Source organism: Ascidia mentula, chromosome 6, assembly GCF_947561715.1.
Source record: "Ascidia mentula chromosome 6, kaAscMent1.1, whole genome shotgun sequence".
NCBI lineage: Eukaryota > Metazoa > Chordata > Ascidiacea > Phlebobranchia > Ascidiidae > Ascidia > Ascidia mentula.
In genome coordinates this window covers 4,152,717-4,179,682 of record NC_138571.1, presented here as the reverse complement: position 1 = coordinate 4,179,682, position 26,966 = coordinate 4,152,717, and the positions used below count along the sequence as shown (strand labels likewise).

General features: G+C 39.2%; 4 protein-coding genes across 4 annotated transcripts; 3 read left to right on the top strand and 1 right to left on the bottom strand.

Annotated features, from left to right (window-relative positions):
- Positions 1 to 6,824: 6,824 nt before the first annotated feature.
- On the top strand, positions 6,825 to 9,061 carry LOC145906926 (NXPE family member 3-like). Its single transcript, XM_082994384.1, has 3 exons — positions 6,825 to 7,219; positions 7,358 to 7,615; positions 7,909 to 9,061. The coding sequence occupies exons 1-3, from the start codon at positions 6,825 to 6,827 to the stop codon at positions 8,906 to 8,908; spliced, it is 1,653 nt and encodes a 550-aa protein (XP_082850510.1). The 3' UTR covers positions 8,909 to 9,061.
- A 2,437-nt stretch (positions 9,062 to 11,498) lies between these two features.
- LOC145906925 (NXPE family member 3-like) lies at positions 11,499 to 15,736 on the top strand. Its single transcript, XM_082994382.1, has 4 exons — positions 11,499 to 11,928; positions 13,900 to 14,167; positions 14,308 to 14,476; positions 14,642 to 15,736. The coding sequence occupies exons 1-4, from the start codon at positions 11,499 to 11,501 to the stop codon at positions 15,734 to 15,736; spliced, it is 1,962 nt and encodes a 653-aa protein (XP_082850508.1).
- A 933-nt stretch (positions 15,737 to 16,669) lies between these two features.
- LOC145906924 (uncharacterized) lies at positions 16,670 to 17,659 on the bottom strand. The gene has a single exon (XM_082994381.1). It carries the CDS (start codon positions 17,657 to 17,659, stop codon positions 16,670 to 16,672), a length of 990 nt encoding a protein of 329 aa, XP_082850507.1.
- A 4,426-nt stretch (positions 17,660 to 22,085) lies between these two features.
- LOC145906923 (NXPE family member 3-like) lies at positions 22,086 to 26,143 on the top strand. The gene is made up of 4 exons (XM_082994380.1): positions 22,086 to 22,319; positions 22,462 to 23,110; positions 24,657 to 24,914; positions 25,147 to 26,143. The coding sequence occupies exons 2-4, from the start codon at positions 22,719 to 22,721 to the stop codon at positions 26,141 to 26,143; spliced, it is 1,647 nt and encodes a 548-aa protein (XP_082850506.1). The 5' UTR covers positions 22,086 to 22,319; positions 22,462 to 22,718.
- The last annotated feature ends 823 nt before the right edge of the window (positions 26,144 to 26,966 follow it).

The window sequence follows — 26,966 nt, the reverse complement described above, 5'->3', positions numbered from 1 at the left end:
TCTCAGGGGTTCATCTCTTTCGTTTGGTACCCAGTATAGGGTACCCAACGGATCGAAGTAGACTGAAAGGTACCACTGAGTGGAAATTAGTGTGCCCGCTTGTGTAAAAGCTAGCACAGTGCCACTGTCAAAAGCTGCACTGAAGAGACCTTACAGGTCGAAACAGTGAGTGTACACATCCATCTGCAGCTCTCTTATATGAAAAGCTTCACCTACAATCGCTTCTCCTTTGCAACGTGTGTGTTGGTGTGAAATGAGCCTGTGTAACATCAAAATCTGTGCAAATGTTAATCCCTTATAAAGTCTATATCCAAGGAATTTTTTGCATTAACTTCTAACGAGAAGCTAACAAATTTAACTCAAGATTATCTGCGCACTATATTGTAGTAAGTATTTAAAGTTTCCTATGTCGTTTCGCTGTGTACCTTTGTCACTACGCTGTCTTTTGTGCAAACATGGAAAACCGCTTAACAAATAAAGCTACACTAATACTATGTTTCCATGTCGCGAGTTTTGCCCATGTATTTGGGCCATGTGACCAAATATGGAAGTGACGCAAATGACGCAGGCCGAGTACTTGGCCAAAACGGCTGAATTTTTGGGCCATCAAAATAGGTGGTCCTTAACTGACTTTGGCCAAGTAATTTTTCGGCCATGTAATGACTGCTGCAGGGTTTAGTAGCTTTTTGCGCAGTAAACAGCAGCTTTTTCGATTAATTTAACGCGCGTTTTGTAACGGTGTTTAAATGAATGTCCTCAGTTACTTACAGCCTCCGTTAATCGCTTTTTTTGTAAATATATTTCTTTTTTGATGGGTAGCAAGGGGCGTTTTATTACTTTGCAAGTGGATTATATGCCTTTCTCATCCTTTTATGCATGGATGTTATGTTGAACTGCAGTTTTAAATGTTAAATTTAACTTAGAAAGTGGACAAGAGTGCTGTGGATGCATTGGTAACCATAAGAAAGTTTTTGCATGTTCATGCATTATATGCTAGTACAAATTGGTGAACACAATAGCTTTTCCACATTCTAGATAACTGCATCAGATTAGGTACTTAATAGCTTTGGAGATAAAACACATAGAATGATTTTTTTGTGTCATTTTCCCAGATCCACAGCTAGCACAATGACCAACTGTTGTTGAAATACATTTATTAATTAGTTATGCAAGAAAATGAACTAGAAAATAGTTCTGGAAGTCAAAGTTCATTTAAATTGTTGAACATGCTACATTTCCATTACCCTTGTGAAGATGCACAAACACTCTTAAAAAAGCACCAGGATTAGAAGTTGTGGCCTGACAAGCAAGGACTGTGACAACATGTTCTGACCATTTTGTTTATTTTTTTTTTGCAATAAAGCTTTGCTCATTCAACAAATCAACAAGTAAAGGACAATGTAAAACATTCATAATTTTGTCCAGTTTTGCACTTGCATGGCAGTAATCATCTCTCTCCAGTAATTCTCAAATATCTGTAAGATTGACAGTGTTTTTCTTTTTATTATTAGTAATAAAAGTCAAGTTAAACATACCTCTTGTGTTGTTTGGAAGAACTTTGCCAATCTGTTTTCAAGGTTGAACCATGGTTATTGTACTATGCACACAATTGGAAAAAAACTAATTAAAAGTGCGGAAAGACACTAAAACAACTGCCACACAGTTCGAATCCAACTTTTTTGAGACACAAGCGTCCGATAGAGACGATTTGTCAGGTTTTCGCACTTTCAAAATCCCCGCGACACGATCAGTGAAGGGCGAAAAACTGTTACGCTTGAATGCGTATGCGACATGGAAACACGACCCGTTTTAGGACCAAAACGTAAAACATGGACCAAACATTTTGGGCTAAGCCAAATCGCGACGTGGAAACATAGTAAAACAGTCCCAAATTTAACTTTGTTTCCACTTTGTTATCTTGTCTTTACTGGAATGACAATCGTTTAGGTTATGTAGTGTTTGTTTTGCACATAATACATCAACCGCGTGTGGTTAAAATATGACTCATATGAAGGAAACATAGCGCCCCGCTCATACACATGTTTTGAAAAGGTTTCAACGTGATGGGGCCAAAAAAACTTAATGTTTACTGAGAGTTTGATTGCAGTCAGACGTCTCATCACTAACCGAACAACTGAAAGTTTGAAGAACTATTTCGATCACCAGAACAAAGTCGGGAAGATTTGTAAATGCAAATATCTGACGTCATTCAACTCAGTCACAGAAAGGAGGATTGGAATGACAACCAGTAAATCAGAAATACAGCACGACAAATGAACAAGTAAACCATAAGTTTTTGTTTTCGAATAAAAAACGATCGACGGTATTTTGCACAGAATAAGGATGTTACTTGTTCAGCATTTTGTGTGATGGAATACCTACTTAACAGAGATTCGAAAGAAATAAAGTCATTAATTTTATCACTGGTGGCGTGAACAGATTCTTGCGGAACAACTGTGGTTATTTCCCAAGTGTCGATGTATGATACATAGGGTAGATCAGAAAAATAACTTCGTAGAATTCGATCCGTTCTCATGTAAAGCCACTCGCTCAGAATTACCTCAAAACTATCTGAAAAACGCACAGCGCCACGTCAAACGACTTTGGCATAAGGAAGACGTTTGTGCAAATCAATTATCACATGTTTTATGCCAGATGCTCGTTGAATTATGACTAAAGGATCATATGGAAGAAAATATGCACCGACAGCCCAAAAAACACTACGATTTTTTGTAGTATCTTGTAACTTATCGAAAATATACGGACGACTTTCTGGGGGACCTGGATGGTCTAATGGATTACCATGAGATATGCACGATGCCTCCAACCGGACTAGAAAGGCGCACGAATAAACCTGGAAAGACTTTAGTTGCAGCCAACGGCACGAACATCCGCAACCATGGAAGTCGCCTGCTCACGCTGAATTTGTCAGCAGGAAAATTTCAGTGGAAATTTGTGTTAGCAGATGTTTTTTGGCCGCTTTTTGGTGCGGATTTTCTAAGGTTTAATTTCCTATTGCCGCCCGAAAAACTCCCGTTGGCAAAACGAGAGTTTTGCAATATGCTCGATGTGGACATTGTGCGGCGAGTCCTTGGTCGTCTCCGTTGCACATGGTGGCCAAATCGTCAGGCGGTGGGAGACATTGTAGCGACTATCGACGCCTCAACGCGACCTCACAACCTGACAGGTAGGCAGTGCCACATATTCAGGACTTTTCATCGTACTTGGCGGGGGCGCAAGTTTTTTCAACGATCGACCTTTTGAGAGGATATCGCCAAGTTCCAGTGGACCCGGCAGACATCCCGAAGACCGCCGTAATTACACCTTTCGGTTTATTTGAGTTTTTGAGAATTCAAGTCTTAAAAAGGCTGATTAGGCTTTACAGAGACTAATGGACTCTGCATGTCAATCGCTAGATTTTGCTTGGCTGCAATGCCTTGGATGCGAAGCCTGTGAACCTTATGATCAGAATATTAGAGCTGTGATCGCCAAATATAATGGGCCTGCGCAGTGGGACGGTCCTGCCTTGCTATGCGAGAGCATGACATCACCTCTGCGTTGCTAGATTTTTTTTTGTCCCGATTATATTTCGGTTGCCAGTAGGTCATCTGATGAGCATCACAAGCATCTAAGGAAATTATTTCACAGCCTACATGAGCCTGGCTTATCCAGGAAAGTGCGAGTTCGCGGTTAACCAAATAGATTTTCTTGGCTACAGAGTGGACAAACTTGGCGCCAAACCGCTACCTATAAGAAGGTCCGAGCAATCACAAAATTTCCTCGCCCACCAACACTCAAGGAGCTGCAGCAGTTTGAGGGCTTGTTAAATTTTTTTCACCGTTTTGTGCCTAACGCTGCCACCATCTTGGCACCCGTTTATCATGCTTCATCAGGAAATCCCAAAGAACTGCTTTGGGATGACCAACTAGAGGCAGCATTCACGAAGGCTGAGTTAGCTCTGGCCGAAACAACGCTGCTGTACCATCCACTACCTCAAGCTTGTACAGCCTGACTACGCAAGCGATTCCATCCCTCTGAAGTAAGGTATAGTGTGTTTGATCGAGAACTTCTCGCCTTGCATTTGGCAATCCGCCATTTTCGTTACTTTCTCAAAGGCCCAATTGGGTCGATCAGTTTCCATGGGTTCTGCTCGGTATTTGAGCTGCACCGAAAGAGGACATTCGAACGTCATATGGCGGTTCCTGGCGAATTTGGTCATACGAGCGGTTCTCCTTCTGAAGGTGAACCGAACTGTATTTTGCCCAATCTGCATGAACACGTACGAAATCTTGTGCCTCCACAAATCACAAATAGATCCACTGTCACAATAGATCGTACGTTCCAGACGATTGCACTTCAACAAACACCGCTCACCGCTGACTCCACTTTACAATGGAATGTTCCGAATCGTAGCGAAAGGTCCAAAACATTTATTATGGACATTGGTGGAGGACAACAAGAAGTCACGAAAGATCGACTTAAATCAGCTCATCTCGACTTCCGCAACCTACACAACCACTCCGCAGAGGGCGACCTCCGAAAAGACAATAATTGAGTGTATGTCCGCTTCGGGAGGGCAGCTGTGTAGCGCTTGTGTTTTGCCGGTAGGCTGTGCCGAAGGTTTCCTTGTCTCTTTCTCGTGTCTAGCGAACGTGGCGTTATGCCGGCATTCGTTTCTTGATACGCGCAATAAAGGTTCATAACCGCCTTACAAGTAATTTTCATGAGGCAATATAACGCGATTAATATTGACTTTTGCCTTGATTTTGTGAAACCGTTTGTCTTCAAATATGTCTATTAGGTTGACTGGGGGCTGTTCTGTGAAGACAACTTGATAACATTTTGCCGTGTTGGCATGTCGGTGGTGCTAATGTTGTACGTTGTTGTGGTGAAGTAACGCAACTCGGTCGGTGTTTCCATTATCTTTCAGATTTCAAACGGATCGATGCCCGTTCCATCGAGTGGATATATTGTTTTTCGTTTGGCCAAAGTATTGATTGCCACATGGAAGGAAGGTGGCTGAATAAATGCCGTAGTTTCGGCAGGTTAATGTCTGGCGAAGCGGTATTGGCCCATTCGGTGGTGGTAATGGCTTGTACTAACAACCACGGTGTGTGGTTGCAAACTGCGAAACTTGGGCGATAAGGTAAACTTTCAATATTTAAAAAAACTCTGCAAAGAACTTTGACATGGTCTCTTCAAACTAGCCACCCTCCCTTCTTCGAAACAAATAGTGATTTGTAAATCCGATGTGGACAGTAAAGTTGTAATTCTTGAATACGATAACTATGGGAAAATTACGGACAGGAACTAAAAGATATTACAATATAACCTTCGCTTCGTACAACAAACATATATCAACTCTGCGCTGAACGTGTGACAAAATCCTATCCCTCTACATAATGATGATGTTATCAGTGACAGCGTACTGTTTCATACCACTGGAATTAAGAACAAAGGCAATATGTATCACCATGTACCCGGTCCTGCAGCAAAATACTTCAGTTCCAACCCCCAAGCATATACGCATATCCCTTGTTCAAGACCTACAATCAACATACACGACATTGCGGTGAGATTGTTACAATCTCTAGTTCACATCCCGACGTCACGGTTCACAGCCTTCTTAGAAAGCATGTTACAACCTGTCAGTATGTCACATTGCCAAGCCATTGAGCCAATTGTTCGGTCGAATGATTCAAAACAAGTTGTGTTGGTACCAATGCAATCAAACACCAGCTAAATACGTTGATTTGTGTTGAAGGCATTGTGATGAAATAGCTCTTTGCAGTAAAACCCCCTTTTCGGCTAGAATTTGTAGTAGTTCTTTATATTCATTACTTTACTGCATTAACGGCCAACCACAAGCCTGTTCCAGCACAACGGTTAAACAATTCAATTCAATCTTGTTCATAAAAACTCTAAAAATGCCACAGACGAATCACACTCTGCCAAAAACGGTCTGTCTCGCGATTTTCTCTTAGGGTCTCGTGTTAGCCCGGTTTATCTTTTGTCTCCCCCGTCATTGGCCCAACCGTGTCACGTGAGAGAAAGGAGCTAGCGCTGCGATATAAAATCAACGTGCGGTGACTGGTGCGTTCGAGACACTTCGTAAATAAAAAGATAAATCAACACAAAGCATTTAAATGAATAGGAGGAATAACAAAAGGTGAAAAAGAACGTGGCGTAAAAGAATACGTGATATAACAAAGCGTGCAACTTAAAAATGAAACGGAACAAGTGGGCAAATTCTTTTGCGCTACACACACACAGTTCGTGAATAGGCACACACCGAAACGCAGTGCGAAACTGTACAATACATAATGGGGACCCAAGATTTTCTGTGTACGTTTCGCTTTTCAGTCAAAGTAGAGCATACTAAGTTGTTTGCTTTAGCAGTTATCAAAAAGAACCTTTTTCAGATAAGCATGTTGGGAAAGTTATGTATAAGGATTAGACCAGCTTGGTCACAGTGTTTCTACCTTCGCTAGTTTCGCACGGATTACACTTGCTTTGGTACCAGATCGGTAATGGCGGCTGTCACCAGAATGTGAATGTTTTTACGGCTATTTAGCTGACAAGATCGTTGAAAGTCACACCATAGCTGAACTGATGAGACTTGTTAGGTCGAATCAGTGGCCCTGTCTCAAGCTTACCATGTTGGAAAGATTTGTTTATAATCAGGCTTAACATTATTGAGTGAAACAACCGCTGAGAAGCAAATTCGAAGTACATGTTTGTATCTTGCAGCAACAAATTGGTGCTACTTCAAACATAATACTATTGACATTTTTCCGTCCATCTGTTACAGGGAGAGCACTATTATGAAACGAAAAACTGTAAGATTTCGACTGGTCACAGTCTTAGTTGTGGCTGTAATGAGTACTTTGCTGTATTTGGATCTCTGTGTAAATCTGCCAGTCAGCTACAATGGGAACTTCCCCCGAGCACTTACAAGAAAGAAGCATATTTGGAACAAGTTTGGATCATACGAATGGAGAAAATACATGCCTGAAGTAGACGACCTTCTAAATAAAATCGAACAGGGAGAAGTTGAATGGCCGAAAAACATTTCCCAAACCACAGATCCCAAATCATCTGTAATCATTACATCAAGTAATGTTAACTACACGGTTGGACAGAAGTTGGAAGGATTAATTGAAGCAAGAGACTTTAAGGAAGTTGCAAAGAAACACGGAGGAGATCATTTTCGTGCCAGGTAAAAATATAACCCCCCCATTGATGAATTTGAGCTTTCCGTATGTTTTTGTAACAACATATTTTGTTATTTGTCCAACTCTTTACACGTATTTGAACCCGATAATCAAATAGATGCGTTTTCAATGCAACATCATAGGCTTCTGAGAGTTGATGAGAATGGTTTTCTCACCAAGGATGGCATAGCAGTGATGTTGGATGATCACAGAAATGGAACTTACAGTTGGAAAACACTTCTTCCCTATCCTGGGAAGTTTAAATTAATTATAGAACTCGTTCACTCAAGCGAGGCGGTGGTGGAACTTATAGTGAGGAAAGCAACGTTTGTAAATTCACTGAAACCGTTCAAAGCAGTTCTTTCCAATGGAAATACTATGATGTGTGACGTAAATGTAAGGTGTGTTAACAGTTTTATGTTATTTTTAAACCAGCTTTCTCCCGGCAGCTTCTCGATAACCGCCTACGGTTCAAAGCTGTTCGGATCTCGTCTGTTCACTGCACATGTTTACAGCGCATTGCACTGCTATCACGACAGGAAAAAATAAAATTATTATTATTAAAGCGTACTTAATTTGGATCAATAGGTTTCCAGGCTTAGCAGCCCAGGCAATGCAGCCTAGCTATCACTAGGTTGGATCAATTTTTTTTGAAAAATTTGTTCTTCATTATCAATCTATATCTGAAATTTAGCAATCAGTCCCCGGTTTGTGACTACTCCAGACTTGGACAAGGGATTATATGGAAATGCGTTGCTCCACAGCCAACTACAATTTGTCCGAAAGTGGTAACCATGATGGAAATTGAAAATCATCCGGACAAAAACCTTGGCTCGGAACCGCTTCACAAAACTGGGGTTAACTTTCAAGTTGAGATGAATAATTCCGGAAAACTTATTTTTGTGAATGGGAACATTAATGACAGTTTAAAAAGTAATGAAAAATGCGAATCAAACAATCCAACAGAACATCTATGTACAACAAATTACTGCTCTCCAAACGGATATTACTACGCTGGCCAATGGAACTCATTGCTTTGTGACAATAAACATAAGACTGCAAAGATGGCCGGGAAATGCCTTCAACATAAATCAATATATTTTGTTGGCGATTCTACAATGAGACAATGGTACACAAGTGGTTTACTGTCTTTGTTGAAAGCTAAAGACCTACCCTCACCACTCAGTAATCGTTTTTGGTCAATGGGACGAAATGCTATCAGTAAAAAATTTGACATTCATCTTCATTACCGGGCACATGGCAACCCATTACACAACCCAGGTCCCCCAGAAAGTCGTCCTTACATTGTGGATACGTTACGAGATATTACAACAAATCGTAGTGTTATTTTGGTGTTTAATATCGGTGCACATTTTCTTCAATATGATCCTTTAGTCATAATTCAACGAGCATCAGGAATAAAACATGCGATAATTGATTTGCACAAACGCCTTCCTCAAACTAAAGTCGTTTTACGTGGCGCTGTGCGTTTTAGAAAAAGTTTTGAGGTAATTCTGAGCGAGTGGCTTTACATGAGAACGGATCGAATTCTACGAAGTTATTTTTCTGATCTACCCTATGTATCATACATCGACGCTTGGGAAATGACCACAGTTGTTCCGCAAGAATCTGTTCACGCCACCAGTGATAAAATTAATGACTTTATTTCTTTATTTCTTTCGCATCTCTGTTGAAGGTGGTTCATATATTGACGCTTGGGAAATGACCACTGTTGTACCACAAGATACTGTTCATCCATCCAATGATAAAATTATTGACTTTATTTGTTTGTGTCTTTCGCATTGTGTTAAAGTGTTTCAAAAAATGCTGGTTTCAAAATGACAGATAATTTATGTTATATTTTTGTCTCTGCTACATTTTAGTTCATTTGTTTTGAATTCTATGAGCTGATGCAGTGTCTCGAATTTTGTGGAACTATATGTTGTAACATACGTCACAGAAATCAGTGTTTACATTTCGTAATGTTTCGTGTGCAGCAATGCACAAGTTGCAAAATCCCATTCATTCAACATCCTGTTTACCACATAAAATGTTCTCCTATGCTTATGTCACACTACACCTTTGTTCTCGTATTATATTAACCCAAGTGATGTATAACGGCACGTGACTAAATCAACCAATAAGCTTCCGATAATCCAAGAATAAATAGTCATGTGCGCCGGTTCATTCACTTCTTTGCATTGGGCTTTTTGCTTTGGGCTCTTTGCATCGGGCTCGATTATATTCTATTTGCTGACATTCTATCAACGTTGTATTGAAAGTTGTAATGTACCGTCGTAATGAAGAAGATAACAGAAATGAATACAATTATTCGGGATGAGATCCTGGTTCTGGGTGCTTTATAGAACGGGGCAGAAGCAGGTTTAACAATCGAAGAGACTCAATTACCGCTCAGGCCATCGAGACACTGTTAAATATCTCTGAGACACTTCGAGTTATTTACAATGTAAAAGCCATATTATTGCAAAGCTGCAGACAGGGTGTGTACACGCACTGTTTCCACCAATGCAATATTGCATAGGTGTTTTTGCCTTTAGCACTATCGGTTAACAAGCAGATCCGTTTGGCCATAGTGCGCTCCACAGGGGTTCGTCTCTGTTGTTTGGTACTCAGTATAAGGTACCCAACGGATCGACGTAGACTGAAAGGTACCACTAAGTGGAAATTAGTGTGCCCGCTTGTGTAAAAGCTAGCACAGTGTCACTGTCAACAGCTGCACTGAAGATACCTTATAGGTCGAAACAGTGAGACTACACACCCTGTCTGCAGCTCTCTTATATGAAAAGCTTCACCTACAATCGCTTTTCCTTTGCAACGTGTGTGTTTGTGTGAAATGAGCCTGTGTCAAATCAAAATCTGTGCAAATGTTAATCCCTTATCAAGTCTATATCCAAGGAAATTTTTGCAATAACTTCTAAAGAGAAGCTAACAAATTTAACTCAAGACTTACCTGCACACCATATTGTAGTAAGTTCATAAGTTTCCCATGTCGTTTCGCTGTGTACCTTTGTCATTACGCTGTCTTTTGTGCAAACATGGAAAACCACTTAAAAAATAAAGCTACACTAACACTCCCAAATTCAACTTTGTTTTCACTTCGCTATCTTGTCTTTACTGGAATTACAATCGTTTAGGTTATGTAGTGTTTGTTTTGCACATAATACATCAACCGCGTGTGGTTAAAATATGACTCATATGGAGGAAACATAGCGCCCCGCTCATACATCTTTTTTAAAAAGGTTTCAACGTGATTTGGCCAAAAAAACTTAATGTTTACTGAGAGTTTGATTGCAGTCAGACGTCTCATTACAAACCGAACAACTGAAAGCTTGAAGAACTATTTTGATCCCCAGAACAAAGTCGGGAAGATTTGTAAATGTAAATACCTGATGTCATTCAACTTAGACACAGAAAGGAGGATTCGAATGACAACCAGTAAATCAGAAATACAACACGACAAATGAACAAGTACACCATAAGTTTTTGTTTTTCGGATAAAAAACGATCAACGGTATTTTGCACAGATTAAGCATGTTACTTGTTCAGCATTTTGTGTGATGGAATACCACCTTAAAGTGCATTTGACACGGCCATGACAACTTTGCATAAAACTAAAGGTACATCTACAACAAACATATTCAAAGTTTTACGGTTCTACGTCAACTAGAAAAAGGAGAAAACTGCACGAAAAGTAACGGCAACCAAAAATCGTAAACCTTTTGCGCTGAGGAGAAAAGGACATCACACAAGGCGCTTGCGTCGAAAAAATGCATTGTTTAGATTGGAAAAGGCGCATTTCTATGCAGATATCGAATAGTTTCAAACATAGGAGAATCCACAGATTACGTTGCCTTGAAGGCCAGGACAGGCTTTTGCATCACACAAAAATTTGTCATTGCGACGAATCAAAGGCTTATTTCTCCCTAATTAACGAAAGACCATAGGGTATAGCAGAAACTACATAACTGTGAGTGGACAAAACGACAATGCTAAACTAACGGTTTGTCTCTGTCGTGTTTTCAAAAGTTCATGTATCACGTTAGCGATCATAAATGCTGCAACAACAAGAACACCCCTCCCCAGTAACTATTTTATTATTACACTACTAAATAAGACATAATAGGTCGAACAGCGGCCATCTGTCTTCAGCTTAAATTAATGAAGTAAGTTATAATGTGTTTGATCGAGAACTACTCGCCTTGTATTTGGCAATCTGTCATTTTCGTTACTTTCTTAAAGGCTCAATTCAGTCGATCAGTTACCATGGGTTCTGCTCGGTATTTGAGCTGCACCGAAAGAGGACATTCGAACGTCATATGCCGGTTCCTGGCGAATTTGTTCATACGAGCGGTTCTCCTTCCGAAGCTGAACCGAACTGTATTTTGCCCAGTCTGCATGAACACGTACGAAACTTTGTGCCTCCACAAATGCGACGCCACTGTCTCAATAGATCGTACGTTCCAGACGATTGCGCGTCGACAAACACCGCTCACCGCTGACTCCACTGACTCCACTGACTACACTTTACAATGGACTGTTCCGAATCGTGGAGAAAGGTCCAACACATTTATTTTGGACATTGGTGGACGACAACAAGAAGTCACGAAAGAACGACTTAAACCAGCTCATCTCGACTTCCGCAACCTGTACAAAACCCCGCAGAGGGCGACCTCCGAAAAGACAATAATTGAATGTATGTCCGCTTGTGGAGGGCGGCTGTGTAGCGCTTGTGTTTTGCCGGTAGGCTGTGCCGAAGGTTTCCTTGTCTCTTTCTCGTGTCTAGTGAAAGTGGCGTTATGCCGGCATTCGTTTCTTGACACGCGCAATAAAGGTTCACAACCGCTTTACACGTACTTTTTATGAGGCAATATAAGGCGATTAATGTTGATTTTTGCCTTGATTTTGTGAAACCGTTTGTCTTCAAATATGTCTAATAGGTGGACTGGGGGCTGTTCTGTGCAGACAACTTGATAATACTTTGCCATGTTGGCATGTCGGTGGTGCTAACGTTCTGCATTGTTGTGGTGAAGTAACGCAACTCGGTCGGTGTTTCCATTATCTTTCAGAATTCAAACGGATCGATGCCCGTTCCATCGAGTGGATATATTGTTATTCGTTTGGCCAAAGTATTGATTGCCACATGGAAGGCAGGTGGCTGAATAAATGCCGTAGTTTCGGCAGGTTAATGTCTTGGCGAAGTGGTATTGGCCCATTCGGTGGTGGTAATGACTTGTACTAACAACCACGGTGTGTGGTTGCAAACTGCGAAACTTGATCAATAAGGTAAACTTTCAATATTCAAAAAAAACTCAGCAAAGAACTTTGACAAACTAGTCAACCTCCCTTCTTCGAAACAAATAGTGATTTGTAAATCCGATAAGGACGGTAAAGTTGTAATTCTTGAATACGATAACTATGGGAAAATTACGGACAAGAACTAAAAGATTTTAGAACATTACCTTCGCCTCGTAAAACAAACATATATCAACTCTGCGCTGAACGTGTGACAAAATCCTATTCCTCTATATAATGATGGTGTTATCAGTGACAGCGTACTGTTTCATACCACTGGAATTAAGAACAAAGGCAATATGTATCATCATGTACCCAGTCCTGCAGCAACATATACTTTAATTCTAACACCCAAACATACGCATATCCCTTGTTCAAGACCTACAAAATTGCCGCCTTACAGCTGGAATTCATCAACATACACGACATTGCGGTGAGATTGTTACAATCTCTAGTTGACATCCCGACGTCACGGTTCACAGCCTTCTTAGAAAGCATGTTACAACCTGTCAGTATGTCATATTGCCAAGCCATTCAACCAATTGTTCGAATGATTCAAAACAAGTTGTGTTGGTACCAATGCAATCACTTTAATGTTTGTGGTAAAACCCCTTTTTTTTCTGCTTGATTTTGTAGCAACTTCGCTTTATTCATTGATTTAGTGGTTTGGCCTGTTTGCACACACACAGTGCGTGAATGACACACAGGGAAACGCAGCGCGAAACTGTACAATACATAATGGGGACCTAAGATTTTGTGTGTGCGTTTAGCTTTTCAGTGAAAGTAGAGCATACTAAGTTGTTTGCTTTAGCAGTTATCAAAAAGAACCTTTTTCAGATAAGCATGTTGGGGAAGTTATGTATGGGGAAAGTTATGTATGGGGAATAGACCAGCTTGGCCACAGTGTTTCCACCTTCGCTAGTTTCGCGCGGATTACACTTGCTTTGATACCCAATGGTTAATGGCTGCTGTAAAGTCACCTGACGGCTATTCAGCTGACAAGATCGTTGAAAGTCACATCATAGCTGAACTGATTAGACTTGTTAGGTCGAATCAGTGGCCCTGTCTCCAGATCACTAGGTTGAAAATATTTGTTTAAAGTCAGGCTTAACATCATTGAGTGAAACAACCGCTGAGAAGCAAATTCGAAATGCATGTTTGTGTCTTACAGCAAAAAATTGTTGCTACTTCAAACATAACAGTATTCACATTTTTCCGTCCATCTGTTACAGGTACAGCATTATTATGAAACGAAAAACTGTAAGATTTAGGCTGGTCACAGTCTTAGTTGTGGCTGTAATGAGTACTTTGCTGTATTTGGATCTTTGTGTAAATATGCCAGTGAGCTACAATGGGAACTTCTCCCTTGCAGTTACTATAAAGAAAGATATTTGGAACAAATTTGGATCATACGAATGGAGAAAATACATGCCTGAAGTGGATAACCTTCTGACTAAAATCGAACAGGGAGTTATTGAATGGCCGAAAAACATTTCCCAAACTACAGATCCCAAATCATCTGTTATCATTACATCAAGTAATGTTAACTACACGGTTGGACACAAATTAGAAGGATTAATTGAAGCAAGAGACTTTATGGGTGTTGCTAAGAAACACGGAGGAGATCATTTTCGTGCCAGGTGAGAAATATAACCCACCCCATTGATGAATTTGAGCTATCCGTATGTTTTTGTTGCAACATTTTTTGTTATTTGTCCAACTCTTTACACGTATTTGAACCCGATAATCAAATAGATGCGTTTTCAATGCAAAATCATAGGCTTCTGAGAGTTAATGAGAATGGTTTTCTCACAAATGATGGCATAGCAGTGATGTTGAATGATCACGGAAATGGAACTTACAGTTGGAAAACACTTCTTCCCTTTCCTGGGAAGTTCAAATTAATTATAGAACTCGTTCACTCCAGTGAGGCGGTAGTGGAACTTATTGTGAGGAAAGCAACGTTTGTGAATTCACTGAAACCGTTCCATGCAGTTCTTTCCAATGGAAATACTATGATGTGTGACGTAAATGTAAGGTGTGTTAACAGTTTTATGTTATTTTGAAACCAGTTAAAGCGTACTAAAGTTTGATCAATAGGTTTCCAGGCTTAGCAGCCCAGGCAATGCAGCCTAGCTATCACTAGGTTGGATCAAATTTTTTTGAAAAATTTGGGCTTAATAATCAATCTATATCTGAAATTTAGCAATCAGTCCCCGGTTTGTGACTACTCCAGACTTGGTCAAGGGATTATATGGAAATGCGTTGCTCCACAGCCAACTATAATTTGTCCGAAAGTGGTTCCCATGATAGAAATTAAAAAGGATCATCCGGACAAAAACCTTGGCTCGGAACCGCTACACAAAACTGGGGTTAACTTTCAAGTTGAGTTGAATAATTCCGGAAAACTTATTTTTGTGAATGGGAACATAAATGACAGTTTGAAAAGCAATGAAAAATGCAAATCAAATAATCCAACACAACATCTTTGTGCAACAAATTACAGCTCTCCCAACGGATATTACTACGCTGGCCAATGGAACTCATTGCTTTGTGACAATAAACATAAGACTGCAAAGATGGCCGGGGAATGCCTTCAACATAAATCAATATATTTTGTTGGTGATTCTACAATGAGACAATGGTACACAAGTGGTTTACTGCCTTTGTTGCAAGCTAAAGACCTACCCTCACCATTAAGTAATCGTTTCTGGTCAATGGGACGAAATGCTATCAGTAAAAAATTTGACATTGATCTTCATTACCGGGCACATGGCAACCCATTACACAACCCAGGTCCCCCAGAAAGTCGACCTTATATTGTGGATACGTTACGAGATATTATAACAAATCGTAGTGTTATTTTGGTGTTTAATATCGGTGCACATTTTCTTCCATATGATCCTTTTGTCATAATTGAACGAGCATCAGGAATAAAACATGCGATAATTGATTTGCACAAACGCCTCCCTAATACTAAAGTCGTTTTACGTGGCGCTGTGCGTTTTAGAAAAAGTTTTGAGGTAATTCTGAGCGAGTGGCTTTACATGAGAACGGATCGAATTCTACGAAGTTATTTTTCTGATCTACCGTATGTATCATACATCGACACATGGGAAATGACCACAGTTGTTCCGCAAGAATCTGTTCACGCCACCAGTGATAAAATTAATGACTTTATTTCTTTATTTCTTTCGCATCTTTGTTAAAGGTGGTTTTCCATTGTACACAATGTTGAAAAAGTAACATGAAAAAGTAACAAAAAAACAAGTAACGTTAATCGTTTTTTATTCGATACACTAATACATGTGGTGTACTTGTTCATTTGTTGTGTTGTATTTCTGATTTACTGGTTGTCATTTGAATTATCTTTTCTGTGTCCGAGTTGAGTGACGTCAGATATGTACATTTACAAATCTTCCCGACTTTGTTCTGAGGATCGAAATAATCTTCCAGGTTTTAGTTGTTTGGTTTGTCATTGAACGTCTGACTGCAATCAGACTCTCAGTAAACATTCAGTTATTTTTGGCCACATCACATATAAACCTTTTGATTCAGGTGTATGTGAGGGGCGATATATGTTCCATTTATATGAGTAATACTTTAACCACACGGGGTTGATGGTTTGTGTGTAAACAAATACACTACATTGCCTATAACGATTGTCATACCAGTAAAGAACAAGTTAACGAAGTTAAAACAAAGTTGAATTTGGGAGTGTTAGTGTAGCTTTGTTTGTTAAGCGGTTTTCCATGTTTGCACAAAAGACAGCGTAGTGACAAAGGTACACAGCGAAACGACATAGGAAACTTTATACACTTGCTACAATATGGTGCACAGGCAAATCTTGAGCTAATTTTTTTGGCATGTTATTAGATGAATTATGAATCTGACGCTCTTCTGGTGGAGAACAACAAATATACACCTTTTGTTTAAAAAAGATTGTATTTTCTGACGTTTCGCCTGTACGTACGACTAGGCTTCTTCAGAGAATAAAACAAACACAGTAGCGAAGCGAACCAACAGGGCAAAGAAATTGAGCGACGAAAAAACAAAAGGGCGTAACAGCTAAAACACAGCGGGACATAATTCAATGGACAACATCGATCATGGGTCAAACGGCCAAACATGGGAAACAAAAGTCACGAATTGTTACGGGCGAAATTGCGGAACACGGGCGAAAGTACTTTTCCATCGTTCCGATTTAAAACATTCGGTAGCGAATTAATATAATAATTTTCCACAACCAACCGTTTTGCCAAAATTGTTTCTTGTTTTAATACTTTTGCTTCCTTCCAATTGATACGGTGGTCGGTGTCAAGCATGTGGGCACATAGGGCAGATTTATTGGGTTCCATATTGCGTATGGCTGCCTTGTGTTCTTTAATACGAGACGTTAAATTGCGCTTAGTCTGGCCAATATACACAGTGTTACAATCAAGACAAGGGATTAAGTAAACTACACCGGTCATTTGAAGCATGGGAATACGGTCTTTAGGTTTGGGAAACATGTTTTCTAAAGTGCATACCGGTTTCATGGCAACTTTTACGCCAGTGGCGTTGAGTATTCTTGATATCCGCTCAGAAACTCCCTGTACATATGGTATGGAAGTGAATGCTGTGTATGTTTGTGTGGGTTTGTTGTGTGTGTGGGGTGTGAGATTTAGGTTAGTGGGAAATTTGTTTAGTTTTAGAACGTTTCGAATGTGTTTGCGTTCAACCCTCCGAGTGTGTGGATCGGCAATATGTGTAATCGTTCTGTTATATAAGGTTCTGGCCACAGTGAGTTTTTGATGTTTCGGATGGTGTGAGGTGTATTGTAAGTAGCGGTTAGTGTGTGTAGGCTTGTAAAAAATGGAGGTGGTAAGTTTCCCGTCCGGGTTTGCAGTGACGTTTACGTCCAAAAATGACAGACTATGGTCATGTTGTGTTTCCCGGGTAAACTTAATGGAAGGTTCGATGCTGTTTATGTGGTTATGAAACCCTGCGACCTCGTCTTTTGCTATGATGACGTACGTGTCATCGACATAGCGGAGCCAAAGTCGCGGGGGTGTTTTGAAGGAAGCAAGAGCGGTTTGCTCAAGTTGTTCCATTATAATGTTGGCCAGAACCGGTGAAATGGGAGAGCCCATGGGGGTGCCAAAAATTTGTTGGTAAATGTCGTGTTTATATGTGAAAACAGTCGAGTCTAAGCACAACTGTAATGCCTCTTGGATGTGTGTTAACTTAAGATTGGTACGTTTATGTAGTGTTGTGTCTTGTTGTAGTTGGTCCAAGGATATTCTGAGCGCAACATCTGTCGGAATTGACGTAAACAGGCTAACGACATCAAACGATACTTGACACTCATGCGGAAGTAATTTATAATCAGAAATAATCTTTACAACTCACTGGAATTTTTTACAGTAAAGTCAGTACTATTAACTAAAGGAAATAAAATTTGACTGATGAACTTAGATAGCTGGTAGGTTGGCGAGTTAACAAAAGAAACAATCGGTCTTAATGGAATACCTTCCTTATGGATTTTGGGTAACCCGTAGAACTTTGGGAGCACACCGTCGCTGCTGTGTAGTCTTCGATACTCCGGTTGGGATATGCAGTCTTCTGTCCGTAGTTTCCACACAAATTTGTTCAGTTTCGTCTCCAGTCTAGTACAAGGTGATTTGGCAAGTTTCTTGTAAGTTTCGTTGTCCGAGAGCATGGTAACAACTTTATTGTCATAATCTTGTCTGTCCATGACCACAGTGCAATTTCCTTTGTCAGCCTTGGATATGATGATGTTGGTGTCGTTCCTCAAACTCTTAGTTGCTTCCCATTCTTCTTTAGAAAAGTTTGAAGGTGGCAATTTGGCTTCTTTCAAAATCTTAGAAATTTTGCTACGGGCATGATCGGCTTCCGCTAGTTTATCTGTGCCCAGGCGTAGAAGAGCTGCTTCAGAGGCACTGATCAGATCAATGGTGGGTAATTTGTGTGGAGTGATGGCGAAATTTTGTCCCTTTTCTAACACTGTTGTTTCTGCTTTAGTTAAGACACGGGAAGAAATGTTTTTAATCCAAATTCCTTTTTGATCGGAACCCTGTTGTCTGTCTTTGTTTGAATTATCCAAAGATTTCATCTTGGCTTCATGTCTTGCTTCACATAAACTGGAACGATGGAAAAGTACTTTCGCCCGTGTTCCGCAATTTCGCCCGTAACAATTCGTGACTTTTGTTTCCCATGTTTGGCCGTTTGACCCATGATCGATGTTGTCCATTGAATTATGTCCCGCTGTGTTTTAGCTGTTACGCCCTTTTGTTTTTTCGTCGCTCAATTTCTTTGCCCTGTTGGTTCGCTTCGCTACTGTGTTTGTTTTATTCTCTGAAGAAGCCTAGTCGTACGTACAGGCGAAACGTCAGAAAATACAATCTTTTTTAAACAAAAGGTGTATATTTGTTGTTCTCCACCAGAAGAGCGTCAGATTCATAATTCATTATGATACCTGGTGGTCAAAGCCTATTTTCAGTTTTCAATGTTATTAGATGTTATGGCCGAAATTTCCTTTGATTATTTTGCAAATGTGAAGCATTTTAAGAAAAATGACTTGATTCGCACAGATTTTGATGTTACACAGGCTCATGTGAGGATCAAATATAACGATCATTCTATGTCCCAATGTAGTAGTATTTTCCCTTCACAATATCAAATATTTCACACACGTTCCAAATGGAAAGGCGATTGTACGTGAAGCTTTACATATAATTCCACAAAAAAAGCGACACTGTATCAGCACATTGAATTCAAAACAAATGAATTAAAATGCATCAAAGACAAGCCTATGACATAAATTGTCTGTCATTTTGAAACTATCACTAAACGAGTTTATTTAAAACGTATAAAACCAACTTTCAACGTTTTTATTACGTAAAAAAAGTGATTAGGATCATTTTTTGCTTGTAATAACGGCAGAATAATGTTTGTGTACCATTGTCTCATCAAGAAAGAAGTGTTTTCCAACTGTAAGTTCCATTTCTGTGATCTTCCAACGTCACTGGTATGTCATCCTTGGTGAAGCGACCATTCTCATCAACTCTTATTAGTCTGAAAATGTTGCATTGAAAACGCATCTATTTGATTTCCGTGTTGATATACGTGTACAGAGTTGCAGAAATCAGGTAGCATGCTCCTACATTGGGCAAAATTGATGAAATTCAACATAAAGGTGGGGGAAATTCCTTACCTGGCACGAAAATGATTTTCTCTGTGTTTCTTTGCAACTCTCTTAAAGTATCTTGCTTCAATTAATCCTTCTAACGTCTGTCCAACCGTGTAGTTAACATTACTTGATGTAATAATAACAGATGATTTGGGATCTGTTGTTTGGGAAATGTTTCTCAACCATTCAACAACTCCCTGTTCGATTTTAGTCAGAAGGTTATCTACTTCAGGCATGTATTTTCTCCATTCGTTTGATCCAAATTTGTTCCAAATATCCTTCTTTGTAGTAACTGCTCGGGGAAAGTTCCCGTTTTAGCTGATTGGCAGATTTACACAAAGATCCAAATACAGTAAAGTACTTAATACAGCCACAATTATGACTGCGACCCGTCTAAATCTTATCGTTTTTTGTTTCATAATAGTGATATAACTGTGACATGTAACAGCTTCACTTCCACTGAAAGGCTAGGAGTATACTTCTTTGGTCCCCGTTATGTATTGTGCAGTTTCGCACACCGTTTCGCTGTGTGCATATTTACGCACTGTGTGTATGCAAACAGGCTAAACCACTACATTAGTGAATAAAGAAAAGCTATCTCTACGAAATCAAACTTTGTTTGCACTTGCCGTTATTTACCTAGCCAAAAAATGTTAATCGTGCTGGTTTCACGACAATCAAAAATGAAATGCTTTAACAAAAAAAATCAACATTAAAACTATGACATAATGATTCCTTCAACCCAAATCAGCTGATTTTGCTGGTGATTGATTTCGTTTTCTATCAACACAACTTGTTCTGAATTATTCGATCGAATATTTTTAGTTCAAGAGTAAAAATGCTTCCAGAAGAAAATTGACAGACTTTTACTATCAAGCACCAGCAACCCATTATATATTGGAACATGAGCATTGCGGGTAAAAACAGACTGGTTAAAAACAAACACGTTATCGTTTTGATGTGTGCACATTTTCTTTAATGACAAATAAAACATATGTCATATGTCGTTGTGATGATTTTGATGTTTATATTTCGCCTACAATTATTCTGGTAAAAATGTGAAAAACACAAACAACTGTGATTTCATGAAATCAGTAAAACAGCAAGTCACAAGCAAGGAAAACAAACGAAAAATATGAAATCACTTTTCCAGCTTTCCAAGCGGCCCGGTGTCCATTCATCGTATGGAAAACTTATTTTCTGTTTGTACTGAGAGCCTATGTATCTTGCTTGGGTAGATTGTGTGCAATACGAACCAGTCTTTCCAGCCCTTAACCAGTTTGATCATGTCGCTGACCATGTTCTTAGGGAAGCGTTATCGCACGGCTTTGGACACTCATTAACGTTTGCTTCCAGGAATACTCACTGTCAACACCAAGCGGTTAAAGGAACGTATCTTTTCTCGCCACTAGATTTTCTCAGTGCGTGCGACCCATATAAATAGTGTTCGAGTCCCGGTGTCTAAAAAAAATTGACAAGGATTCGTGGCCGGGATAATCTTGATTCGAATCCGAGTGTGGTCGAACAATACATGCAAAATATGTCAAGATAGTTGAAAATGCTAGTCACGCTTTTATAACAATTTCTGGTGAATATTTTGTTGAGTTACTTTTACTTGCAAGTAAATGCAATCACATTTTGTGTTTCTGGCAGTGAATAATAAATGTTTGTAATGCTTGGGTGATATTATTCAAAACAAGCGGCCATACATGATTTGGAAACTTTGCGCACAATAAACCTTACAAACAACATAATTCAGTATTTTTGACATATCAATGTCTACATGCTGACGAACGATGGTCAGTTATTTCTGCGCTGTCCGAAGCCATACCTACGCCTGATACATTTCCTTTGAATCCTTTGTCTTCTGATTGAATAGTATCGGATTGCGCAGACGTTGCCTTCTTCTTCGTAGTCGCTGTCGCACCACCTGACTTGCCATGTGTTCGTGAGTCGAGTAAAGATAAAAAGATTTAAGGAATGTGATGGAAAATCTGATTATTTTGAATAAAAAAGTCAAAGCTAAGATGCTGTTAATCATTTTAAGTAAACGTTTCGAACCTATGCTTGGTTCATCATCAGTACTACTACAGCTGGTTGCAGAAAAGCGTCGAGTTAATACGGGACTGAAAGGCAGAAGGGAAACAGCAGCAACAACAACGAGCAACAGGCCGGAGGCGTGTAGCGTGACATACTCCACTTATTTTGCACCCAAATCTGATTATGTTGGGCAGATTAGGAAGTAGCACTAATTGGAAAGTATTGTTTAGAGAGAAAATAAACTGTCCAGTGTTGAATTACCACCATTGAGACAACCTATTTCTATAACGTTGCATTTATTTTTTTTAGCTTTCGAATGTAAATTAAATATTAACTTTCTAAAATCTTTGCGTAAATTGTTGTATAACAAAGTGTTTTTTAATCGCGTGTGCTGTCTGGAAAATCCAAAAAACTGAACGTACAACCGTTAACAAGGGGCGTGGTGAACAAAAGAGTGCCCGTGTCAAAAGTATGTGAGACGTTTGTTGAATAAATCGCTCTGATTCTGTAATCTTACACCGACCTGTTGAGAAGTTGTCGCTACTCCTTTGCCAAAACATGTAAGATGAATATTTCTGTTTTCAACATTACTCCACGTAGTTAACGATGTGGTTGATGAACAAATATTAAAGTTGAATAGTGTTGGAAACGCCGAATTGATTCATGCTATCGAGTAATTGGCAGAATCGTCCAACTGCGCAGGTCCTTACTTGGCAAACACGGCTATCGTATCGAGATCATTAGATATACAGTCCTGGAATTGCATCCCAGCTGCATCGGAGCAAGATATGAGAAATCAGGCTCCCAGTGAGGTTTGAATTCACGTCCCAGGGCTTACCAGACCCAACACTCTGTAGAGGGTATGTTGTAACACAGTTAAAACAATACAATTGTAACCTCCTAACACATATTTATTTTGTAACAGCATTTGTAATAAAAATCAACACACTAACGATAAAATGAATAATATATTGATCAAAGTCAACTTATTTGTACTTGTGGCTGTGATATTGAGTACTTTGTTGTATTTCAACCTCGATAAAACGCTGTCAGATGTCAAAATTAGGAAATTTCCAAAGGGGATCACCGTAAAGCGGTTTATTTGGAACAAATTTGGATCATACGAATGGAGAAAATACATGCCTGAAGTAGACGACCTTCTGACTAAAATCGAACAGGGAGTTGTCGAATGGCCGAAAAACATTTCCCAAACCACAGATCCCAAATCATCTGTTATCATTACATCAAGTAATGTTAACTACACGGTTGGACAGAAGTTAGAAGGATTAATTGAAGCAAGAGACTTTAATGGTGTTGCAAAGAAACACGGAGGAGATCATTTTCGTGCCAGGTGAGAAACAAATGTAGATTTTACTAATAGAGATTTGCCAAGGGTTTTTCAACATGTCTTGTAAAGTGGGCGCTCCGTCGTGTCGACAGTCAGTAATTTTGTTTTTTTCTTAGGGTCGAACCGCATTGATGTAATGTTGCAATCTTCATTGATTGTTCTGCAGTAACATTGTGTTCTTGTCTGCTATATTATGGTTCACTGGCTTTGCAGCCAAGCTCGTTCAGCTATGACGTCCATACTATCTTAAATGCTGTAAAAGCGATTTTTTTCTCAAGTATAAATATTTGCGACGATGAAGTTCGTAAATTTGTGGATAGTTTCAATGTTACCAGTATAGAATGTGACGTGGTTGTGAAACATAGTTTTAACGAAGGTTTTGTGTGAGATGATATTCGAGGTTTGAGAACAATGTCATGGAATCGGCCGCAACTATCTTCGAATCAGTTGTTAAAGTGAACATGAAAGCACAAATGAACATTTATCGATATTACTCGCTTTTAAACTTCATATTGCTTTGTCTTTGGTAAAACATTATGAAGGCTTTCTTTATCGGAAACCAATTTCAATGTGCGAAATCTGGTTAAATATGCCCAATTTTCCTGCGAAATGAATCCAAACGACCACGTTTCGTCTTTGCTTCTATATGGTTGCAACAAAGTGTTGTTGGGAATACAAGGACATAAGAAATTAAGGCTAAACAAGTGCTTCCCAAACTTTTTCAGTTCGCGACCCACTTTTAATGCAAGTTTTATTGTGCGACCCACAATGAGATATGAACAGACGTGATCTATAAAAAAACTGGACCATTTAGAAATGCTTCGCGACCTACCTGAAATAGCCTCGCGAGCCATCAATGGTTCGCGACCCACTGGTTGGGAAGCACTGGGCTAAACCATTATTCTAAAAGTTGCACTGGGCACGCATACATTTTGCAAATGTTTCTGATTGCCCCAGTAGAATAGGATAAGGATTTTTCCCAAGAAAGATAGCAGCAGGGTGACATCTTCAACAGAATAATAACAATTTGCTGTAATGCTAAACCTTATTTTGCATTCCATCAACCCCGCGAACCACTAAAACAAGCGGAATAAAAGCAAAAAATACTTTTTCATGTTATAGTGGTTGGATCGTCATTCTTCACCCATTTACCATCGGGGCTGAAATTTGGCAATCTTCATTCTTCTGGTTTCGAACTAATCAATCTTCTAATTTGTATATACAATTTATTTCTTACCAAGTGCCAATATGTAGATACAAGGCAGGCAATTTTAAGTTCAATCCTTTTTACATAAGCAGTTTACGTGGCAACCAGTAGAGTATAGAATAGAATGCCAACCGTGCATTTGTCAAGCGATAGTAGTAGACTAGAATGACCAACTGCAACGCAGGCAGTCAAGAGAAGAGGAAACAATTCACGCTGTCACATGAACTAGCATTTAACCGGTCATATGTGAAACATTATTTATTTATAATTTAGCTTGGTAATTACAAGATCGATGCAGTTCAAATTAGCAACCAAATTGTGTTGGTGTTTATACATTTTCAGACTTATGAGAGTCGATGGAAATGGTGGCCTTACCAAGGATGGCATAGCAGTTATGTTGGATGATTACGGAAATGGAACTTACAGTTGGAAAACACTTCTTCCTTTTCCTGGAAAGTTTAAATTAATTATAGAACTCGTTCACTCCAGCGAGGCGGTGGTTGAACTTATTTCATGGAAAGCAACTTTGATCAATCCCCTCAAACCTTATAAAGCAGTTCTTTCTGATGGGAAGACGATGATGTGTGACGTAGATCAAAGGTCCCTTGCTCGTTAATTTCCACAGTATTAAAAATACATTAAAATAAAAAATCAAAAATAGCGGAGTTACTATTATTGAAGGCTATTTTTTTTAAAGCATTACTTGCAAAAATCATTACTATTTGCACAAATTATTCTTGTCACTAAATTTTACGCACAACCGCTACATTTTGCATGAGTAATCTTATTTCTATGTCATTTTCGTCAAAAATTATAAGATATATATTTTCAGCAATCTTTCGACGGTTTGTGACTATTCCAGACCTTACCATGGAATTACATGGAAATGCAGTGGCTTACCACCAAATACAAGTTGTCCCAAAGTGATCCCAATGATTGAATTTGCCACTCTGCCAGGAAACTCTCTTGGTTCTCAACTGCTTTTCAAGTCAAAGGTTAACTGGCAAGTTGAGTTGAGCAATTCCGGCAAACTTCTTATTGTCAATGGGAATATTAAAGACAGTTTAAGGAGTTTAGAGAAATGTGAAAATAACACAGCAGTGCGACTTCACATAAAAAATTTCAGTTATCCGAGCGGTTATTACTATGATGGAAAATGGATTTCATTGCTTTGTAACAACGAAAATAAGAATGAGGCAACGGCCGGACAATGCCTTCAACATAAATCGATATATTTTATTGGTGATTCGACAATGAGACAATGGTACACCAAAGTTCTGCTACCTTTGTTACAAGCAAAAGATGATCCCAATCCCTTGAGTAATCGTTTTTGGTCCATGAGTAGAAATGCCCTTGGCAGAAAATTTGACATTGAACTTCATTACCGGGCACATGGTAACCCGTTGTACAACCCAGGACCTCCCGAAAGTCGTCCTTATATTGTCGATACATTACGAGATATTAAAACAAATCGTAGTGTTATTTTGGTGTTTAATATTGGTGCACATTTTCTTCAATACGACCCCGGTGTTTTGCTTCAACGAGCATCAGGAATAAAACATGCGATAATTGATTTGCACAAACGCCTTCCTCAAACCAAAATATTTCTTCGTGGCGCTGTTCGTTACACGCAAAGTTACCCAATTACGTTGAGCGAGTGGCTTTACATGAGAACAGATCTAATTCTTCGCCGCTATTTCTCTGATCTTGCCTTGGTATCATACATCGACACATGGGAAATGACCACTGTTGTACCGCAGGACTTTTTACATGCTACCGACGATAAAATTATTGATTTCTTTTCTTTGTTTTTGTCGTTTGCGTGCTGAAGCTTTCAATCTATATCGCACAATTGCAATGATATTTTAAGGCCGATTCTTCTTCACATCTCACGATCTTTAATCAATTTCTTGTAATTTTTAGTCTTGTGTGCATTGGTTTGTGTGATTCTTTTGTTTATTATCCAGACTAAAAAAGAATCCAGACAAAAAAAGCATAGACAAATTTGATGAGGTATAAGAGGTATTGCCATCGAAAAGTCCCATATTGATTCATGTTCATCCCATCTAGTAGGTTGATTATGTTGAACAGACGAGAAACGAATGGAGTAATTTCGTGTTTGCCGAGTACTTTTCAGAAAAATAGAAAACGTTCTACACACAGGAAAGCTGCAATAGGGTGGCATTAAATTATTAAAGCATTTTGAGCTATTTGGGTAGGAAAACAAGTGTGAGTTTCACTGTTTGTGTTGGCTTCTCGAATCGCCGAGGGGGTGTTTACTTTTTACCAATTCGTTTTAACAAATTGGCCATACCCACGTGACTTCGAAGTATAACGTTATTACAATATTTACCGCTTCAGGGCGCTATAGAACAACTTAAGAAAAATTCTATTCATTTTAACGGTGATTTGAAGGCAAACTTACCAGTGGCGATACCTTAGTAATATCCAGATCGTGTAAACAGCAGGCCTTAGGTTTCTGGATGAAAGACGATGTATTACGTTCGGCAGCATGAAAATCTAATTTTTGGGCCTTACATCTTTTTACGAATTGAAATACAAGATGTAACTTGAGCAACTTTTATCCGCAAAGATTTGAATAAAATAATCCAGATTTTAATGATTTTCTGATAAAACATTGTAAATTGTTTG

Coding starts and splice junctions, on each gene's coding strand:
- LOC145906924 (XM_082994381.1), bottom strand. CDS start 17,659: ATGGGCTCTCCCATTTCACCGGTTCTGGCCAACATTATAATGGAACAA.
- LOC145906923 (XM_082994380.1), top strand. CDS start 22,719: ATGAATAATATATTGATCAAAGTCAACTTATTTGTACTTGTGGCTGTG. Junction 23,111..24,656: donor GGAGATCATTTTCGTGCCAG/GTGAGAAACAAA, acceptor ATACATTTTCAG/ACTTATGAGAGTCGATGGAA. Junction 24,915..25,146: donor ATGTGTGACGTAGATCAAAG/GTCCCTTGCTCG, acceptor ATATATTTTCAG/CAATCTTTCGACGGTTTGTG.
- LOC145906926 (XM_082994384.1), top strand. CDS start 6,825: ATGAAACGAAAAACTGTAAGATTTCGACTGGTCACAGTCTTAGTTGTG. Junction 7,220..7,357: donor GGAGATCATTTTCGTGCCAG/GTAAAAATATAA, acceptor GCAACATCATAG/GCTTCTGAGAGTTGATGAGA. Junction 7,616..7,908: donor ATGTGTGACGTAAATGTAAG/GTGTGTTAACAG, acceptor TCTGAAATTTAG/CAATCAGTCCCCGGTTTGTG.
- LOC145906925 (XM_082994382.1), top strand. CDS start 11,499: ATGGGTTCTGCTCGGTATTTGAGCTGCACCGAAAGAGGACATTCGAAC. Junction 14,168..14,307: donor GGAGATCATTTTCGTGCCAG/GTGAGAAATATA, acceptor GCAAAATCATAG/GCTTCTGAGAGTTAATGAGA. Junction 14,477..14,641: donor AGGCGGTAGTGGAACTTATT/GTGAGGAAAGCA, acceptor TTCCAGGCTTAG/CAGCCCAGGCAATGCAGCCT.